The following is a 20,318-nucleotide window of genomic DNA, read 5'->3' on the forward strand; positions in this document are numbered from 1 at the left end:
TCGAATCCCCTCGCTCGCATCTCGCCTGCATAAAAACCACCTACCTTCGGCCATAAAGGTTGCCCCACGAAAACGAACCAAAAGCCTCGACCTCGCCCTCGACGAAACCTCATTCGCACCGCGTCTGCAGAGCCCCCCTGCACACGCACCCCTTAGAGGCCAGCGGCGGACTCTCCCACTCCCACTCAGACCACAGCAACAGGCTCAACCGGCAAGGACGCTGCTCGGCCGTTTCTCCCCTCCTCAACCGACAAAATGGCGGCGAGGAAACTACAACAAGAAGTCGACAAGTGCTTCAAAAAGGTGGCGGAAGGCGTCGCCGAGTTCGAGGCCATCTACGAGAAGATCGAGCAGTCAAATAACCCGGCCCAGAAGGAGAAGCTGGAAGACAACCTCAAGCGCGAGATCAAGAAGCTGCAGAGACTGCGCGACCAGATCAAAACATGGGCTGCCAGCAACGACATCAAGGACAAGGCGCCCTTATTGGAGCACCGAAAACTGATTGAGACTGTTGGTGGAACCCCCGTCATGTTGGGCATTGATGCATGTGCTGGCGCATAGGTACTGACTGTTGTGATTTCCTCTCGCCCCCCTCTAGCAAATGGAAAAGTTCAAGGCCGTGGAAAAGGCCATGAAGACCAAGGCGTATTCCAAAGTGGGACTCGAAGCCGCCGCGAAACTAGATCCCAAAGAACAGGCCAAGGTCGAGGCCTGCGAATTCCTCAGCAGCATGGTCGATGAGCTGGAGCTGCAGATCGAGACGCTCGAAGCCGAGAACGAGTCTATACAAGCCACCCTGAAGAAGGGCAAGAACAAGACTGCCCAGGAGACCCGCATGGCCGAGATCGATCAGATCATCGAGAGGCATAAATGGCATCAAGGCAAGCTGGAGCTGATTCGAAGAACACTGGAGAATGGCGGCATCGACACGGAGCAGGTCAACGCCCTTGAGGAGCAGATTCGCTACTATGTGTCCGACGGCATGAACGAGGATTACATGGATGATGAGGAAATCTACGACGAGCTCGACCTGGAGGAGGAGGAAGGCGTCTTCGGAATGGGCCAGGACACCGAGAAGAACTCCTCCCAGGACACGCAGTCCATACAAGATGACGTCCACGAGATCGAACCGCCGTCCAAGCCGAGGAAAGCCGCCAAGGATACCGATTCCACGACGTCGTCGACACGGGCAAAGTCCGCGCAGTCCAAGTCTCCCTTACCGGCGCTGGCGACGCTTCATACCCCGCTGTCTACAATAGGGGCTGGGGGCAGCGGCAGCCCTGCCATGAAGCCTGCCTCCATCCCCGCGCGGCCGGCAGGGGAGGGGCTCAAGTATGCGTCCGCCGCTGCCGCCGCCGCCGCCAGCGACAAGAACAATGTGGGCATCGCTCCTCTACCGCCGCCACCTGGAATCAATGTCGGTATCTCGCCGCTACCCCCTGCGCAGTCCAGAACAAGTGCCACCAACTCTCCCGCCGTCTCGTTCGTACAGCCCGCCCAGGCATCGTCGTCACAACCCTCCGAACCCAAGCAGCCTGCTCCTGCCGCTGCTCCCGTACCCGCACCTACACCTGTGGCCAACGAGAACGCCGAGCCTCCAAGTACGAAGTCGACGAAGAAGTCCAAGGCTTCAGGGAAGCAGCCGGCTACCTCAGAGGCATCATCATCCGAGTCTCAAAACGGTACGTTGTCCAAGGTCCCAGGATCGTCTTTTCCCTTTCGATTCCGCGTCCCCTTAACAGTCCAAGCTCCTACTCGTCACTCAAGTTCTCGCGCTAACAATTGGGAAACAAAAGCCCCTCCACAAACCAACGGACCTCCCAATGGATCTACTAATGGTGTCAAGAACGCTGCGGAAGAACGTGAAGAGGAGTCCATCTACCATCTACCTGCATCCTTACAAGATCTTGTCGACTCTTACGAGACAGCGCGGAAGCGGCCATATCAGCCGCTGTCACAGTCCACGCTAAACCTGCTGAGGGCGAGCGCACAAAACTATCCGAGTGCATTTGAGGCTGATATTCCGCGGACATATCGTCCGGACCTGCCCGTCCCGCAAACCGGTTCCGGATTCCCCACGCAGCCGCTGCCCATATTTGACGATCCCCGACTTTACTCGAGGATCGATCCCGACACGCTCTTCTACGTTTTCTACTACAAGCAAGGAACGGCACAGCAATACCTGGCGGCCAAGGCGCTGAAAGACCAGAGTTGGCGGTTTCATAAGCAGTACCAGACCTGGTTCCAGCGACACGAGGAGCCCAAGAATATCACCGAAGAATTTGAGCAGGGCACATACCGGTTCTTTGATTACGAGAGCACTTGGTAAGACATCCTCTCATTCTCTCCCACTTGTTCCTCCCTTATCTCGTCCGAGTACAGCCTGCTAATCAAATCTTCACAACAGGATGAATCGAAGAAAGGCGGACTTCAAGTTTGCTTACAAATTCCTCGAGGATGACATCTAGGAGGTTGTTGGCTTTTCACTATGGAACACGCACGGGCTAGGGCTGGGGGACTTTGATATGTTTTGCTCTGTTTTCTTCCGTGGCTTTTCGTCCATGAGGGTCCTTTTTCATTTTTCATCTCATCTCTTTCCTTCGGTATGGGAGTTCTAAAGAGAGCATCACGGTAGCTGCGAATAACACCAAGCACTGCCGAAGTTGGGTTTCTCGGACGGGAAATTAACTAGTGCCAGAATAATCCATATAAGGGCGGTCTTTGATCTGCACCCGGAATCTGTTGGCCATTTGCTTGCCATTCGGCTCTCCGTTTGTTTTTGTCCTTTGTCTCTCTTTGAGTGAGTGATTGTGCCGGAATTGCAGCCATGCTAGTTACTTTGATGTCGGGGCTCTTCGACTTCCGAGCAAGAAGGCGACTGATCCTCGGGCTCTTGGTGCAGGGTCCTTCCAACATAAACACCCTTGTGGTCGGTAGATGATAGGACTAGCATTTTGCCTAGTTCCAGAGTTTGGACTATGAGATTGTGAAGAGAAAACCACGAGAACGGCAGAGTTGTGAATATACCGGGCTGTCATGGAAAGAGAAACAGTTTGAGATACCTCGAGGCTAATTCCTGACAAGCACTTTACTTCTATGTTGGGTGATTTATATTCGTAGCACTTGGAAGATTATGCGAGTACTCTGCTGTTCGTAGAGTAAAGTATCCAGGGGTAGGGTTGGGTCGGGCTCGGGTCGAGAGATATAATTTCTCTTATTTCTTCCCGCTTCTTCTGCGGATGGGATTTCAACTCAAGGTGCCTGTGACAAAGGATTATTCATACGGGCGAATTATATCTAACGAGAGAGCTGGTTTCCTATATCAGACTATAGCTACTTTGAATAGCCCTAATTTATTGAGAAGCTGGCTGAAGATGATAGGCAATCCCCGCGCTGCAATGTATTCGGGTGTAGGGTTAGCGTCTGCATATCGAGATACTGCCTCACCTATCTTCTTCCCCCTTTTCTCCGTATAAGCCTTAGCTAATCCAAAGATGTCTCCGATCAATCGATCGTACCACTACTAAGTTTATCTAACAGATGATCTAGATGTCGAGATAAACTCCTGACCACCTTTACCATCGCCTCCCCGCATAGGCCATGAGTCAAGATGCCTGCTTGCTAAGGGGCTTGCTCAACCCCTCACGATCCTTCTTTCCTCACCCTTACGGGCGGGGAAAAACCGGTATGACTGCATCTGATCTCCTGTAGAGGCATGACTCGCCAAGGAGTACGGAATAGTACTGTAGACTTGTTCAAGGGGTGTGAGGGGAATGTAATTCTGGAGTGTGGGGATCTTGCATGTGCTTGCCCGTGATTCTAGGTACTTCTTTGAGGGTATTCGATAACTGGATACTGGGTGGATGGGGGTGGTGTCTTTGCATGTTGGAACTAGTGAGGGTGTGTTGTGGTGGGATCGAGATTTGATCTGGCATCTCGACGGAAGAGATCTAGAGATAGAGTGGACTCGTTCCTTGGTCTCGTGTCTGCAGGTACATACGGACGGGAGAGGCTGACGGCAGCCAGAGGACTATGGTCCACATACGACCTGGATAGACCATAAAGAAAGTGAGGATTTTCTTTAAGATCGTCTCTGACTGTTGTGTTGATACCCGTTTGTACTGGGGTTGTCCGTTCATGTTGATAGAAGACATCAAGGTAAGAAGGGCGGGGACAGCTGAAATGTGAAAAGAACGTTGATAGGACAGAATAATGAAGCAAACGGACTCGGTACATACGGTAAACGCTCGCCATTGGCAGCTGGGAGCTGAAGCTGTTTGAAAAAAAGGGGGGGCCGATGGGCTGTTCACGATAAGTGCTCTGAATCATTGAGGAAAGCAACTGTGAGTTTGCAGTGAGATTGGATAGGAAACGCAAGTGACTGCAGGTGTAGAAGCAGCTCCGTTTGCCTTTGTTTTGTTTGTGCAGTCTGAAGGGGAGTATATGTCTGATTCTTCTCTCTGATTTCAAAGGACGGTAACTTGCACACTACAAACTCTTGCATCCCACTTCGCACAAGAACTGCACTTGAGGATTAAAACCCCCTACTACCCGGTGAGCAAACAATCAGTGTTGCAGATGCGTTTTCAGCAAGGCTAATTCAATAGGGCCAGAATCATCACGAAAATGAGTGTTGCCGGCAACCAGTACGTCACTTGGTACGACCCAACCACCAAGGAGGAGCTCAAGGCTCGACGAGCCACCACCTTTCAAAGAGGCAAAGGCAAGGGCAAAGGCAAGGCGAGCGACGCTGACGACGGCATGCAAGGCATGACCGACCCGGACACGGTCAACTTCAAGACCACCGTCTTCAACAAGGTGGCCAAGTCCTTCTCGGCGCTCTTCAGCGACCACGCGGACCGGTACGAGCGCCGCAAGGAGGCCCCCGTCGGCTGGACCACGGCCGGCGAGCTCGGCTGGCTCCGGGAGGAGCAGGATTCGCAGTACATGCTCATGGAGGAGCTGGAGCTCAAGATTGAGGAGTTGAAGAAGGAGCTCACGCAGCAGCAGGAGCTCGTCAAGGCGTACGAGGTCAAGGTGGCGCAGCACGAGGAGTACCTGCAGTACTGCATGCACTGGATCACCATGGCGCAGGTCTTTGGGGATGTTCCCGTTGCCAAGGAGCGCATGAAGTGGAAGTCTGGTCTTGCTGCGTTCGAGGAGGACAAGGGCGAGGATAAGGACGAGGATGAGGCTATGGGTGAGGATGCTAAGGGAACCGTGGCCTCGGGCAGTCGTCAGGCAGACTTCCAGTAGACGACGGCATGGAGCACGCTTGGAGTGGTTTCTTCTTTTGTCGTTGGGTCTCGGAAAGGTTGGTTCATCAAGGCGGTATTCTCTCGATCCATTTGGCTGGATATCAAGCCAGACACTCTACTAGACTGCCATCAGGTACATTAGCCTAAAAACAACAGCAAAATGAGTGTTCTAGAAAGTCTTCTGCGGAGTAGAGATGCCGCAATGTCGGAACTTTCCATGTTCCCTGTCTCTTGTCATGCCCAAAAGGTCCAGCAGAATCCAGATGGTCGACGTGTCATGCCTACTAAGGCAGTCTAGATATGCATGCCTTTTTCCGAAGTCGGTCTTTGTTCCGAGGTAGTTTCCCATTCTCTAACTATTTTATTTGTCGAAGAAGCCGCTCCTGCCATTCTTACTTGCCGATCCGCAGTCGCAGTTGCCGAGATCCAAGCCGTACTAGCGCCCAGGGAAGGCGCACATCATGCATTTTGGATCATCTCCTTCATGGATTCTTCCGTCCTCCCAGATCTCGATGGACAAGTGACATACATGGGTAGGCAGGTGCAAGTCACTACCTACTACCGCTGCTCTTTGCTCTTCTCCGGCAAAACCCTTCTTCTCCCTTTTCCACTTTCGCTTCCAGATGCTTCTCCCTATTGCAGCCGGGCGTTTTGCTGTCGGATCTCTCTCGCCGTCTTTCGGGCTTCTTGTCTATCTGCCCTGTCTCGAGATGCCCGGCTGGGCATACGAAGCCGAGTACACATGGCAGTCCTTTGTCGTCCCTTGATCTACTACAATCTGACACCGCTTCGACCGCCTCGATAAGTTTTGCCGGCCTTGGAAGCCATGTGCCCTGACCACCGAGACCAGCAACCGATTTGATCTAGCCAAGTTCATCACTAAGAGTGGCCGGAATCCTGCGTTATCTTCGCCCACTAAACAAGCCCAAGCAAGTGGAAGCTACGAGCAGATCATGAGCGGTGTTGCCGCTTGCGGGGAGATGAGTCTGTAAGCCCGAGTTGTGAGATCGCCATGAGCATCACCAGCAGGTATAGCTTGTGCTGAGATGGTTCTAGGAAGCAACCGGGCATACATTTCGGCCAAGTGTGGCCATATCAGCATCCGCCATTGCAAAAGTTTCGTCACACCTCTCCGGGGCATCGCTTCCGCGATGTTACAGCCGAAGCATAGGGCGGCGTGTACGAAGTACAAAAGACGCAAATCTGCTAAGCCTTCGCCATGGTTTCCCGGTGACAGGGACCTAATGTGCTTCTGGTCGTCCCCCGACCACCTTTCTGCTCCTACAGGTTGCGGAACTTTTCCTGGGCGCTTGATGCGCTACAACGAGAAGTCGTGGGGGGCACGCTGACGAAGAAAATTTGTAATGGCTTCACCCAGGAACTGGGTCCCAGACGAGAAAGAGAATATGGGAAAGGCTTGCGTTCTACCTCTCGATATAGGCAGTCGCCTTTACTGGCTTACATGGTTCTCCGTGACAGTGGAAAGCTCCATAGTTGGACCTCGACGACGCCCTTCCATGAATCATTTGGACGCTCTGTGGTGTTTCGCAACATGGAATCTCGGTTTGTCTCGTCGTTCCCTGGGATTACGTTCGAAACCAAGTGATTCAAACCCAGCGCTAGCCGGACACGCAGCAACCGTGAACTGTGCCAAGAGATGCAGCCGCTCGTGTCCTGCAGCATCTCCTCTGACACCTCCTCCTAGTTCCCTGGTCCCACCCCCGACGACAACTGTCAAATCTTGAGCACATGAGATGGTGGTCGACAAGCAAAGCAATGCCGTACCTGGACTGCGACCAGCGTGCCTGTCACTGCACTCCTCCCTGCCAAACGGTGTGTGTCATTGGCTGGTCAGTTGGACTGCCAGTGATTCCGACATCTCATGCCGGCATGCTTGTCTAGGGAGTATACTATAGTAGTTCACATCTTGAGGCTCACGGGTAAGCCACATACTGGCCTTTGGGATTCGGGATTCGGGAGATGCGGTCACAAGGTTCCCCCGGGAGTCTCGAGGCACTTTGCGAGAAGCATCTTGCACTTGCCCCTTCAAAGACTAATCTTATTGCCCGAAGCACGTTTTCCATAACGGCATGGGTAGTTGCGACTCTGTATGCACGCCAGCGTGGTGAGAAGCAGCGACTTGCTTCGGGGTAATTAACCCTCGAATGAGCCCTATCCGTGTTGACGGCTGGAAAAAACGGTCATTGTTGGCGTCGTGTGGCTTGCATTTCTCGGCCAACCAGTGGTGCTGAGACTGGGACTAGGGGACCCCTCGTGGTTACGACCGTTTGGGAGATTTTTGCGTTGTTGCGTGCGTGCGTCTCTGCTCGCGACCCCGAAGCTCGTGCTCTGCTACCCTTCTCCAGGCCGTTGTTGACCGCGATTGGCCAATGGACGGCGAACAACCTACACTCGATCTGACGCTGCCGAATCTGCCGAGTCATCAGATTTTCCAGCACGGCCGCGGTCATCTCGACTGTCGCTTGTTTTAGTGCCTGGGATCTCTGCACTTGCTCTCCACCGTTCCTGTCTTTGGCAAGCAGCACAAGATGCTAAAGTGAACAATGCCCAAACGGCAGATGCAACATTGCGCATTTGCCTGTATGATGGGGCGGCAAGGGTCCTGAAAGCGGAGCCCCTACAAAGCTCGATGGGTTGTGAAAACCGGTAGCTGGGGTTTCCTGGGAGCTCTCTGCAAGTTACGGAGTACAGAGGCCAGCATATTGGATAGGCTTGGAAGCAGAATGGCCGCCAAGGTTCAGCCGCACGAGCTGTCAAAGCCATGAACCGACCTACAACTCCAACGGGACCGGATCGGGAAACAGTGGCCAATGGAGATTGGTTGGTTAACCAGGAATGGCTTGGAGGGTCGCGACTCGGCTCTTCACCTGGTGGTAGTATCTCTATGTTCTCTACGGGAGCGAGATATGAGTTCTTGCTCTGCGGTATGATGATGGATCTTCTCGCGGGTCCGCAAAGGGTTTACTTGGTACTAGTACTACTACAGGGTCTGACCATCCATCTCCACATGGCTCTGTCCATTCTGCATGTCGCACAGAGTCCACTCCCTACCGGACGGCGGTCCGTGTCGAGGCCTTGACCTGATGCCTCACTTGCTCGACGCCCCTCCGCATAAGGTTTTGCATCGACGAGCAGGCTAGCGGATACCTCGACGTCACCCTTGGAACAGGTACTTCTGAAGAGCAACCCTGGCATACTTCCGCCCTACCGGGCTCCATACCTACGCGCCAAATCTAGATAGCTTCTAGAAGCCGTGCTGCCGATGTTACCTCAAGGATGAAGGTACATACCAGAGTACGAGGTCGAGGGTTCGTTATCTGCTATTCCTTGTGTTGAAATAAACACAGCCCTTCCCCTGGTCACGCTCAGATGGGCAAGCTATGCATATATACAAGTACCTCCGGCTGCGTCGTCCCTCGAGCATTGGACACAAAAGCTGCCGACTGCCCTCGTCTTGTTGTCTCGAGTCTCGAGCTACCTCCTCATATCGTTCCATAACATCGTCTTCTACCTTGTGTTGCCAAGGTGGCCTCTTATTGTTTTGCCATTGCGTACGAGACGTATACAAACAGCTTCGCTTGACTTGGACGAGCCATTGCTCACCCAAGTTTCGTTCATTCCGGCAGTCGATAGCTGCTCAGCTTCGTTGAAGACATCGGTCGTTCGCCATTGAAGTATTCATGCATACGAACACAATGACGGACGACACTTTCCAATTGAGCTCGTACAGCCAGCTCTGCATCGACGCTCGGCTATATGACGAGAGCCTGATGTACGAAGATGCTCAGATGGGCGAAGCGAACCTGCCGTATGACAACTGGTTTTCCTTCGATATCAACGGCCACGCTGCCATGGTAGACGCTTCAAAGCTCTGCGATCCACAGCCTGTGTCTCTGTCCGGGGGCTCAGAAGGGGGCTCAGAAGCGAGCTCCCCCGCATCGCCGACCTCGACAGACTCCTTTTACACACACCAGACCTCGCGGGACCCCAGCTTATCTTACTTCCCGCCATATGCAAGCGCCAGCACGCCTGCGTCGTCGGCCTACAGCAGTCCGGATGCCACCACTGGCCAAGAAGCGGCCTCGCCCTCGGAATCGCCAACGTAAGTTGCCCTCTGGAGCGTCCGAAGACCGCCAGCAGCGGCATTCGCGGTTAACCGATTTGAGCATAGGTTTGCCTCAAGTGGCCGCGACTATCCAGTTTGCTGCCTCCACCCTGGCTGCGATGCGAAGCCCTTCAAGCGTCGCGCCGATCTTGACCGTCACTACAAACACAAGCACGCTCCCTCTTCTCAGAAGGACTCGTATCACTGCGATTATGCCCGCTGTGGCCGGCGTCGCGATCCCTTTCACCGCCGCGACCATTTCCGCGACCACCTGAGAGACTTCCACAAGGAAGACATTGAGAAACGTGGAGTTGCCGCCAAGGAAGACTGGTTCGAAGGCCGCAATGCTTCACACACCTGGTGGCGGTGCACCAAGTGCCTCAAGAGAGTCTACATCAGCCGCCAGGGTTACGAATGCCCTACTTGCAAGACATCCCTGCAAGCAAAGCGAAAAGAGATTCGCCGGCGAGAGTAACCGAAAGAGACGAAGAAACCCAAATTCACACAGGGGCTCTTGTGTGCTTCAACCACAGCGGCGTCACCAACCACTTACACACCCCTGACCCCCCTACCGCTGCCTCCTCCTCCTTCTGACTACATGCATTCACATCCCACCAAACAAAGCTGTGCGCTCTGGACGGACCGCGCTCCTGTCCGTCAGAGTTTCAACTTTTGCATCTGCCGACATACCATTACATAGAGGGGATCAGCACTTCCCAGCGAAGCTTACGGGATTGGCTTTGATCATCACGTTCTATTTTAGCATCAGCCTGTGCTTTTCCTTATTCTCTTCTTCTTTTCTCCTCATGCAAGCCAAACCCCATGCTACTACCATGGGTACATAATAGCTACTTACGTAGCAGGTGCCACTTAGCTCCAACCAAATGATGAAGTTATCAAGTCTCACTTGTCCGAGATGAGTGCAGAGAGCTACTTGCTCAGTACCTCTCGCCTTGGGACTCGCTCATACTTGCTTGTGGTGTGCATATCAAGCCATGACGAACTAGCATCGCGATTTGCTTCCTCCGCTCTTTCAGCTATGCCAGCTAAGCCCGGGCCTAGCTTCAATTGTGAGCAAGCAAGCACCAGTGGCTGGACCGGTCGACTTCACCACTCTGACTTCCCCTCCTGTGGCTCACTGCCGGGCTTTTCACCATCAAGTCATAAGGCTCATCCAATACAACCTCAGGCAGCCCTTCCCATTCCTCCTTCTCCCGCCCTATACGGTCTACCTACCAACCCATGGTTACACTGTCACCAGGCGAGCAGGGATCATGAACGAAAGGCTTGCATGGCTGGTAGCGTTGGGCTGGCTGGGCCCCCCCGACGCCGTTGCTCTTGTTCTCTTCATCAAAGTGGCGCGCCGTTCTATCAACGAGGCACGAGCACACACACACACTCACATCCATCTCACTCACACACACTTTGGGGAGATTTGGGCTGATTGGAGGGGGGAGCGGCGTCCGATTGGCCGCCAATGACGATTGGGGGCTTCATGTGTCTTTTTGCTTTTGGGGCAAAGTCTCTTTAATGAAGAAGCCAAACAAGACGGTTGGAAACTTGGGCATATAAAGTATTGGTATTTGTGTTTTCGTTTTTGCGTTCGTTTACTCAATTTGGCAACTGGGCAAAAATACTTTCGGCAGTTCTGTTTGTCTTCAGGCTGGGATTCGGCGTTTGGCAAGCAGAAACGTTCTTGTTCCTACACATTTCCAGTGATTTTCTGGGGTTTCCTTGTCTTTGTTGCTTTTGCCTTCCCCCCACACCACCTGCCCCCCTTATTCTTCACATCAAGGAATACTATACAGAATAGACGACAGATGCTCGTGCATTGTCCGCGATGACGAGCGAGCTGCGCGATCACATCTCACCTTCAAGGAAATAAACCGCAAATGATGCGATAAGACCTGACGGGTATCGTATCGTATCGGCTCGGTTCAGCAAGTGGCGGCTAACATTGGCGCTGGGGTAACATTGGCACGAAAAATCGGGGCGCCGGAGCATCTTCAACGGCTCTATTGAAGTTGCTAGTCGGATGCCAAAGCTTTTCGGGTTATCAGAACTTGGGACACAGGGCTGCCGTTCGTGCTTTGTCATTTCATTGTCTTGTGCTCGCCCCTTGCGAGTCATCCCTGTGCGCCGCGTTGATTCAAGCAAACGAGCAGGCACGAATCCTCCTCCAATCGTCGCGGACTCTCCCCGTTAACCTCGTAGCTACTAGTCCATCTCGAGCACATTCCTTCGCGCCTCCTACGCAAACAGACTTTGAACCGGCCGTTACACTCTGCGAGATAGCTGCATGGCCCTGCAGCACGAGGCTGGCGGCGTGCTTCCCACGGCAGAATCTAGACTTGCTCAGATTCACGCCTTTCAAACTCTGTGGCTTTCCCCGTCTTGACTTGAACCAGGGCCTCCTTTTTTCCATCTTGGCTGGTTGGCTGGCCTGCTGTGTAGGTGAAGCCGTTGGGCTCTCGTCGTAGGCGGCATGCATCCCGCCCCTTTGGGCCGGGCCTGGGAGCTGAAGACAGCATGATAATTCGGCATAGGATAGGCCAGCAAAGTTCCTTCTCGAAGCGTCTGGCTGCAGTAGTTTTGCTCTTTTACCGGTCGTGAGGCAGGTCTGTCCGAGAGATTCTGTAGGACATCATGATCCAAGCACAGAGCCTTTGGAATATACTGCATGGAAGTTGCTGAAGCTTGCTAACCAAAGCACTAACACGCACTCCCATGCCGCTCGCCGACGAGCTTGTACGGCACATGCATATGGCCACACCGTGTGCAGTGGAGTTGCTCACCACATCATCTGCCTTATTCGAATGCTTTCGCGAGAAAGATAGTAGATAAGGGTGGGTAAAAGAGCTTTACATCTTTGTCTGTTGTTCCGAAGCGGTTTTGGCTCATGGTGGCTTTCAGCGTGGCTGGTGATAGCTTCACAGCACATTGCGGGGGTGGCCGCCTCCAGCGAATCGATGTGGTGGGATATGCTCGTGGAAGCCATGCTCCTGCATGGACAAGCCCCTGGCCGCCACCACCAGCGAGCTTGTCGCCATCAGCGCACCCAGCCGCTTACACAACACCCACGGGGGTATCTTCGGCCAGACACGCACGGATTGATGAGGCGGGATGACAGCGTGCCGTCGGGGCTCTGGCGCCGGAACCGCGGTCGGCGGCACGTGGTCCTGGGACTCCAGGCTTGTCTGCAGTTGAGCTTGAGCTGCCCTGAAGACTCCACAGCTAGCTCTCTGTCGCCGGACTCCGGCCGGCGGGGACCGCGTATGGCTGGGCCTGTCCTGTTGCGTCTTGCGCTCCCGCAAAAGCGTCTGCATCGCCGTTCAGCTTGGAATATCGCATTTGTCGCTTGCCCATGCTGCATTCCAGGTGAGCGTCCCATCGGTCCCGGGAGCAGATTCTCACCAGGCTCACCCTTGCAGCTACACGGCGGCGGCTCAATCCCTCGACCCCCACCCCTTGATTAGCTGCTCATGTCTGAGCATGTCGTCGTCGCCTTTGCAGCTTCTGACCGCACTAAAACTTCGGCAGTTGTGTTTTTCAACCTCGCGTGGGTCCTCATCCGTTCGCATGCGGTATTCCGTATCCCGTATTATCACCCCTCCCCAGAAGCTGATGCTGTTGCTCGTCCACCATCTCGGCTATATGCTTCGAAATGGCATATGATACGCGGATGTTGAATAATTTCTCCGTCAATTTGTCGCTCGGCATCGAAGTTTGGGAGTCTGCATCGGTGACTGAGTGGTTGCCACTCCCTGAGCTGGTATGAGGCACGAGCGGATATCCTCAAGGATCTCGGCGAAGTCAAAATCGGAGTGTCCATCGATTGGTCCTGCTTCTGTTGGAATGGAGCTCGGCCCTAGCTTTCATCCTAGCCACTGTCTCCATATGCGCTCTTCATCTGTTTCAGTCTCAGGCATGATTCCATCATCACTGGCTTGCACGGCTATGCTATCCGTAGAGTCGATCTCGGATGATAATGACGCCAATGTTGGTGATTCTGGTGCTGATTCGCAAGCACATTCTGGAAGCGGGCGCTGAAACCCTGGTGGAGTTGCTCCCATCGTGTGGCTTGTCGAATTGTGAAGCTCTACGAGACGAGATGCTCGACTTTTGCAAGGAGACGACAGTGTTGGATGACTACTTGACGAGGAAGAAACTGTCAAAACCTCTTCCATGAGGTACGATGCGCTGGTCACATCTGTTGACTGTATTTTACTCCTTGGACTTTCGGGTGCTGCGCTTTGCGTCTGCAAGCATTCGCCGTAGGCGGGAATTCCAATGGAATTCCTCGACTCGCTCCATCGATAGTCTTGACTGCCCACTCGTATTTTGATTGAGATGGGTGAAGGCGTGGCCTGCCTCAGCTTTCTTTTTCGATTGTCTCTCTGTCTGCCGACTTCCGAGTGCTTGTGATGGCCTGAAGACGCCCCTTGTTGCTGCTGTCGCTCGGAGGTATGACTGAAGACGGTCAAGTAATCTCTTTCTCTTCCGACCTGCAGGTGAAGTCTCGGTATTCTGGTCTCGGCTGAATCGATCCTGTTCAGAAGCCTCCGGAATCCGGCCTCTGGCCCATAAGCACCTATAGAGCGGTCTCTCACTGCCTGGTCCGACAGAGACGGTCTATCATCTTCTGCTAACGGATATGCTATTGGCAATCGAGGAACATCCCTTGGCAGACTTTTCGTTTCGTCTCCCAGGCCTGTCGACACCTCAGCAGCAGCAGAAAGAGGCTTGCCGCCCAGCGCTGATGGAGATAGCGCCGATGAAGGGCTTGCTTTAGCTTCGTGTAGGCCTGCAGTAGGGTTCTTTGACGGAGATGTGTAATTCGGTATAAAATTAGCAGCAGAGAGGGGGACGGGGGATCGAGATGCAGTCTGCTCACGCTGTCGAGAGCGTGCCTTGGCAAAGTATTCCTTTTGGCGAGCCATTTCCTCTTTCCAGCCTTTTCCACGACGATGTCGAGAGAGGTTTCCTCCCATCCAGTTCATGTTGAAGCTGCTGACGGACAGAACAGAGAAGACCGAGTGATTCCTGCTCAAGTGGAGAGACGATGACACTAACGATGGTGACTAGGAGATCAGATGAGAGAAGGGAGAGATGAAGAGCATCAGAGGCAGAAAATGATGTTCAAGGGAGTGAGGGCAGTTCAAAGCTGAGGAGGAACGACTTTGAAGCGAAGAGGGTTTTTGCATTATGTCATGTGCTGGAATTGGCATCACGAGGCAGGAGCAAACCTGAATATCCGTCACGATATCGACGCCATCGAGGACTTGCTACAGTAGAGGCCCAGGAGGCTCAGGACCTCTGTTACTGCTGCTATGGGCATTCGAAAATAGCTCCTATAAGAAAAAGGGAAATGTCGATCGGAATCAAAGCCATTTTGCTGGAAGTTCCACAATTCAATCAACCAGGCGTAGAAATAAAATCAGATGTTTTTTCGATACCTATTGGGTTGGCATTCTGCACCGCAGTGACTTCCTCCCTTGATGCACGACACAGTATGCGATGGGACTGTGCGTGGTCGGCACTGTATAGGCTGCCAACACTGGCCACCTATGACGAAGGTCCCGCCAGAAACAAGGGCAACACAACAGGACCGCGTATCGTCAACAGCTCAGGAAGCATCAGCACGACTCACCACAGCTGCCTCTGCCCCCCTCCAATTGACCATGGCGGACGCAGCAGAACTGGAGCGCCAGAAGCAGGAGAAGATTGCGGCCGCCAAGAAGCGCGTGAGCATCCCACTTCGTCCCCAGCATCCAGTCGGCCTATCAAGGTGTTTGCGCTTCTAACAGATGCTGCTGCAGGTCGAGCAATTGAAGAAGAAAAAGAAGAAAGGGGCCAAGTCGGATTCCAAAGCCGAAGCTGAGGCATCCGCTCCCGACGCCGCAGAAGACACCTCAGAGCAGCCCCAGCCGAGCGAGCCAGATGCCATGGACGACAAACCCACCGAAGATGACAAGCCTGCCGAGGACAACACAGCTGTCGAGGAGCCCAAGGCCGAGGAAGAGGCAGAAGACAAGGCCGTCGAGTCGCCGCCATCCGAGACGCCATCCCTGGCGCAACAATCAAAGCTCAGATCCACGTCTTTTCGCGCCGGCTCGGGGCCAATGTCACCCGGACCCTTCAACCCCGAGGGTGGCGATACGGCTGCCGACATTTACAGAAAGCATGTGGCTAGGATAGAAGAGCTGGAGAAGGAGAACAAACGCCTCACCAAGGACGCATCCGACTCGGAGAAAAGGTGGAAGAAGGCAGAGGAAGAGCTGGCCGACCTGCGCGAATCTGATACGAAGGGCGGCAAGGATGATCAAACAGAGAAGTTGGTATGTGTTAGGAAAGGGGGGAGCAGGATAACTCTCTACCCCGTTTCGCATGCTCAAACTCTCTTGTGCTAACCATGCCGCAGAAGGAGGAGATTGCATCTCTACAGCGTCAAAACTCCCAATTACAGCAGCAAGTGTCACGGAACTCTGGCCATGCTCATCGTCAGTCGGTGTCAATAAGCGCCTCCCCGCCGTCGCTCCAAGCTGAGCTCGACGCCAAATCAGCCACCATTGAGTCCATGGAGATTGAAATTTCCAAGCTCAAGGCTCGTGTTGAGCGACAGGAGAGCGGCGCGTCATCGGAGAAGGAACAGATCGCCGCGCTGGAAGACAAGGTGGCGCGCGCCGAAGCAGCAGCCGGCAAAGCTCAGCGTGAACTGCAAGACGTAAAGAAGAACCTCGAGCGCACGACGGAAAAGGCGGTCCGCGAAGGCAGCGAGCGCACCAGCGCAGAGACCAAGGCGAGGACGCTGGAACGTGAGCTAGAGGAAACCAAGAAGGCAAAGGAAGAGCTAGAGAAGAAGGTTGAGGCGCTAGAAAAGAAGGTGGCGGCATTGACCACGCTGCACAAGGAGCAGGACGCACGATCACAAGCTCTGAGGAAGGACAAGGAGAAGGCAGAGGGTGAGGTACGGGAGCTGCGATCCAGGGCTGAGAAGCTGGAGAGCGAAAACGCCAGGCTTGCCAGTCGTAAGTCGACAGACGGCGGCGGCGGTCTCGACGACGAGGGCGTGGATGAGCTCGAGGATGAGGGCAGGCGCAAGCTGGAGCAGAGGATTCGCAGCCTCGAGGCAGAGAATCACGAGCTTCGCAGCGGCGCTTGGATTGAGAGACGGCGCGAGATGGAGGCCACTAGTCCCGGCTTCGACGACGTGGATCTCTCGGGCAACAACCACGCGCCTGCCCACAAGAAGGGGTCGACAGCGGGGGGCATCGGCGAGTTCATCGCGCATGGCCTGAACGCCCTCGCCGGAGGAGGCGACGATGACCTGCTGGACGACGACGATGTAGAGTTCGACGAAGAAGCATTCCGGAAGGCGCACGAAGAAGAGTCCAAGAGGCGGATAGAGAGGATCAAGGAGATCAAGAGGTCGCTGAAGCACTGGGAGGGATGGAGGCTGGACATTGTGGATGTGCGGAGAGGCGGAGGGCAGGGCATTGGGGATATATTTGATATTTAAGTTCTTGTGTTGCGCCTAGAGATGCTAATATACGCTGATGAAGCCGAGTTTACTCAAGAGTCCATGGACCATACGATGAATCAAGCACATATCCCAGATTGGAGGCACCTAAGTATTAGAATATTCAAAGCCATGTCATTCAGGGGCAGTGATCTGGCGCGCGCCCTGTGACATCATCAGCCACGCGTGAGATGGGGTTCAAGTCAAGTCATGCACATGTAAGCGGGGAGAGCGGATCATAAGCATTCATTCTTCAACTTCATCTTCTTTCACTCACCTTCCACCAATCCTCACCAGAATGGCGCCGGGCCCAAAGACGTTCCTCATCACCGGAGCCGGGCGGGGCATCGGCCGCGGCCTGTCTCGGATCCTGCTGCAGTCGGGCCACCGCGTCTTCCTCATCGACAGCAACAAGACGGAGCTGGAGCACACGGCGGGCGTGCTGGCCAAGACGCACCGGCGCGGGCAGGACTTTGACGCGGCGCTGTGCGACGTGCGGCTGCCGCAGGAGATCCGGGAGGCGGTGCGGCGGGCGGACGGGCTGTTCGGCAGCAGGCTGGACTGCCTGGTGAACAACGCGGCGCACACGGGCGGCGTGGGCGGGACGAGGCTGGCGGACATGACGCTGGAGGAGTGGAACCGGAGCGTCGAGACGAACCTGACGGGGCCGATGCTGGTGACGCAGGCGTGCCTGGGGATGCTGCGGGCGGCTCGGGGCTGCGTGGTGCACATGTCGTCGACGCGGGCGGTCATGAGCGAGCCGGACAACGAGGCCTACTCGGCGACCAAGGCCGGCTTGCTGGGCTTGGCGCAGAGCATGGCGGTGTCGCTGGCGAGGGACGGGGTGCGGGTGAGCGCGGTGCTGCCCGGCTGGATCCACGTGCTGGACGAGTGTCGCGAGGCGGACGAGAAGGGGGTCCGGTGGGAGGACGGGCTGAGCGAGGAGGACATGCGGTGGCAGCTCACGGGGCGGGTGGGCAAGGTGGAGGACGTGGCGAGGGCCGTGGTGTATCTGGCGGAGAATGAGGGCGTGACGGGGGTGGAGATGGTTGTTGATGGGGGGGTTACGAGGAAGATGGTGTATCCTGAGTGAGGGTTGTCATATCACGGAGAGGGCGGATGATGTTAGATGTTATTGTGTTGGGTTCATGGGGATGGGTTCATGGGGAGAGGCGAGAGCACGACATCAGGAGAGCAAGATATCCATATCAAGCCGAGGCAAGTGACGGATGATGGAAGTTCCATTATTACAAGAAACACATGATTCAGTCTGGATGCTGTAAAGGAGGTTTCCCCCTGCATCGACTGACCTGCGGAAGAGACGGAGAGTGCGGAGAGAAACTGTTGCATCGCTGCCATCTCCAATTCTGGACTCTGATGCCCGTCCTGTCGTCCTCATTCGACGCAACCCCGCACGCACGACACTTTGGGAGTTTCTGTTTCCAGCAGTTGGCTATTTCATGGTCGCGCGGCTGAGTCCGGGTAAAGGGATGTTTTGTGTATGGAGTGTGGCATGTGTTGTGATGGATGATGCGTGGGGAGGAGGAGAGAAGATGGTGAAGCTGGAGAGGACATGATAGTATCTTTTGAGTTGAACCTACCTACATACAGCCACGGGCACCTACATACATACTACATACTACTCGCACATTATTACACATTACTGCCTTCGTTCGACGACAACATGTTACCACTACTAATATTACCTCCATCCAGCTTGGCACTCAATGACTGAGCAACGAGAGCAGCTCCTACATCGGCGTCGATCGCGATAATGCAGCGCAGAGCTACATGCGAGCCTGTCATGCAGCTTGCTCGGCTGGAAGCCAGTAATAAAATCTCGTCGAGTTACTAATATCCGGGCCCTTGCAGTGGATCGGGTGCTCCAGCTGTGGGGGAGGCTCAAGACATTGCCTGTCAGCCGAAGCTTGCTCCATGTCCGATGCTACTACCAAGAAGAGAGAGAGAGAGAGAGGAGAGTAGAGGCAAAGAACAACTCACTGCCAACAATTGTATGCTATGCGATGGATTCGATGATGCTCACAATGCAGATATCAGAGGAGAATGGATGATTCCAGCAAATGGATTATTCATAGAGAAATAAATACCGACAGCTGATGGACGTCTTCAATATACTGCAGACTGCATCGGATGGGTCTTACAGCTCCGTTGTTCGGCGTCGTGAAGCTATCGATACCGACTAAGTAGATTGATAACGACGATTGCTTCTACTTTTTTTGTTCCTCCTCTCTTATTACATGCTCCTCTCTACTCCCGGCCTCGTCTGTGTCATTCGTATATAAAACCCCCCCGTCTCATCCCTCGTCCCCGGTGTCCTCTCTTCTCAGAATTCAGCAAAAAATCCCCTCAGTTGTTGCAGTTGCATCCCAGTCGATCTCCGGTCGGGTCCCCGCGCGTTCTCCGATCCGCCTTCACCCCACCATCCCACCTCTGTTCGCAAGAGGCGCATCGCATCGCAATCGGCTCTCCGTCTGCTCTTTCGCGCTTCGCCACTCGTCGGACATTCAACAGCGATCTTGGGTCTGTTCGTGATATTCACGCAGCTGCGAGACTGGACCAAGATAAAAAGACGCCAGCACGGAAATCATACGAACCGTGAAGAGAATCGCAAAGAGGACGGGATTAAGCCAGAGACAGTCCCTCCACCGGCTATTCCACCCTCCCGCTATCGGCTCCAGTCAACGACAGCTCGTTCTGGGATCGTTCTACCAAGCTCAACTACACCAAACCCCATCTACCTATTTTTCTTCTTTCTTCCTTTTTCTTCATAGCAAACTCGCCCATCATGAGTCCCGCTCCTCGCCTCCTCGCCGGCCTCTCCCGCCGCGCCGCCCTCCGGCCGCTGCAGCCTCTCCGGGCCTCCTCCTTCGGCGCCGTCCAGACGCTCTCCGTCGCCGCCCTGTCCGCCCGCAACATGGCCACCGCCAGCAAGATCAAGGTCAAGAACCCCGTCGTCGAGCTGGACGGCGACGAGATGACGCGCATCATCTGGAAGAGCATCAAGGAGCGCTTCATCTTCCCCTACCTCGACATCGACCTCAAGTACTACGACCTGGGGCTGGAGTACCGCGACCAGACCAACGACCAGGTCACACTCGACGCCGCCGAGGCCATCAAGAAGTACTCTGTCGGAGTCAAGTGCGCCACCATTACCCCTGACGAGGCCCGTGTCAAGGAGTTCAACCTCAAGCAGAGTAAGCTTTGATTCTTCCCCCCGAGATCTCATATGCCCCCCCCCTTATCTAACATGTACACTCCCCAGTGTGGCTCTCTCCCATCCGCACCGCCGGCTACTACTACCCGACGAAGGTCGGCCCCTGCTCCGCGCCCTACGCTCCCTACTGTTACCCGAGCGCCTTCTGCCACGGCGGCTCCCGCAACGCCTACCACGGCA

The 20,318-nt window shown here is 54.6% G+C and overlaps 7 protein-coding genes across 7 annotated transcripts in view; 6 read left to right on the forward strand and 1 right to left on the reverse strand.

The window, feature by feature from the left end:
* Window positions 1-210: 210 nt before the first annotated feature.
* Window positions 211-2,470, forward strand: BBK36DRAFT_1191055 (hypothetical protein; the record flags this gene model as incomplete). Its single annotated transcript, XM_024896703.1, has 5 exons — window positions 211-510; window positions 599-1,573; window positions 1,619-1,682; window positions 1,797-2,325; window positions 2,408-2,470. Exons 1-5 carry the CDS (start codon window positions 256-258, stop codon window positions 2,466-2,468), a joined length of 1,884 nt encoding a protein of 627 aa, XP_024751843.1. The 5' UTR covers window positions 211-255.
* A 2,156-nt stretch (window positions 2,471-4,626) lies between these two features.
* Window positions 4,627-5,256, forward strand: BBK36DRAFT_1112101 (hypothetical protein; the record flags this gene model as incomplete). The annotated part of the gene is made up of 1 exon (XM_024889775.1): window positions 4,627-5,256. The coding sequence occupies one exon, from the start codon at window positions 4,627-4,629 to the stop codon at window positions 5,254-5,256; it is 630 nt and encodes a 209-aa protein (XP_024751844.1).
* A 3,718-nt stretch (window positions 5,257-8,974) lies between these two features.
* BBK36DRAFT_1112540 (hypothetical protein) lies at window positions 8,975-9,859 on the forward strand (the record flags this gene model as incomplete). The annotated part of the gene is made up of 2 exons (XM_024889816.1): window positions 8,975-9,381; window positions 9,451-9,859. The coding sequence occupies 2 exons, from the start codon at window positions 8,975-8,977 to the stop codon at window positions 9,857-9,859; spliced, it is 816 nt and encodes a 271-aa protein (XP_024751845.1).
* A 3,400-nt stretch (window positions 9,860-13,259) lies between these two features.
* On the reverse strand, window positions 13,260-14,384 carry BBK36DRAFT_1113110 (hypothetical protein; the record flags this gene model as incomplete). Its single annotated transcript, XM_024889871.1, has 1 exon — window positions 13,260-14,384. One exon carries the CDS (start codon window positions 14,382-14,384, stop codon window positions 13,260-13,262), a length of 1,125 nt encoding a protein of 374 aa, XP_024751846.1.
* Window positions 14,385-15,065: 681 nt separating this feature from the next.
* Window positions 15,066-16,903, forward strand: BBK36DRAFT_1112144 (hypothetical protein; the record flags this gene model as incomplete). The annotated part of the gene is made up of 3 exons (XM_024889780.1): window positions 15,066-15,128; window positions 15,204-15,722; window positions 15,806-16,903. 3 exons carry the CDS (start codon window positions 15,066-15,068, stop codon window positions 16,901-16,903), a joined length of 1,680 nt encoding a protein of 559 aa, XP_024751847.1.
* A 298-nt stretch (window positions 16,904-17,201) lies between these two features.
* Window positions 17,202-17,996, forward strand: BBK36DRAFT_1156788 (NAD(P)-binding protein; the record flags this gene model as incomplete). The annotated part of the gene is made up of 1 exon (XM_024893955.1): window positions 17,202-17,996. The coding sequence occupies one exon, from the start codon at window positions 17,202-17,204 to the stop codon at window positions 17,994-17,996; it is 795 nt and encodes a 264-aa protein (XP_024751848.1).
* Window positions 17,997-19,838: 1,842 nt separating this feature from the next.
* The window catches only part of BBK36DRAFT_1191076 (isocitrate dehydrogenase NADP-dependent), a gene marked incomplete at both ends in the record, with an annotated part of 1,522 nt that continues 1,042 nt past the window's right edge, over window positions 19,839-20,318 (forward strand). Inside the window, 2 exons of the mRNA XM_024896704.1 lie at window positions 19,839-20,118; window positions 20,187-20,233. Of these exons, the coding sequence (XP_024751849.1) occupies window positions 19,839-20,118; window positions 20,187-20,233 (327 nt within the window). The remainder of the gene's footprint in view (window positions 20,119-20,186; window positions 20,234-20,318) is intronic.

The sequence above is a fragment of the Trichoderma citrinoviride genome, assembly GCF_003025115.1.
Source record: "Trichoderma citrinoviride strain TUCIM 6016 unplaced genomic scaffold BBK36scaffold_3, whole genome shotgun sequence".
NCBI classification, from domain to species: Eukaryota; Fungi; Ascomycota; class Sordariomycetes; order Hypocreales; family Hypocreaceae; genus Trichoderma; species Trichoderma citrinoviride.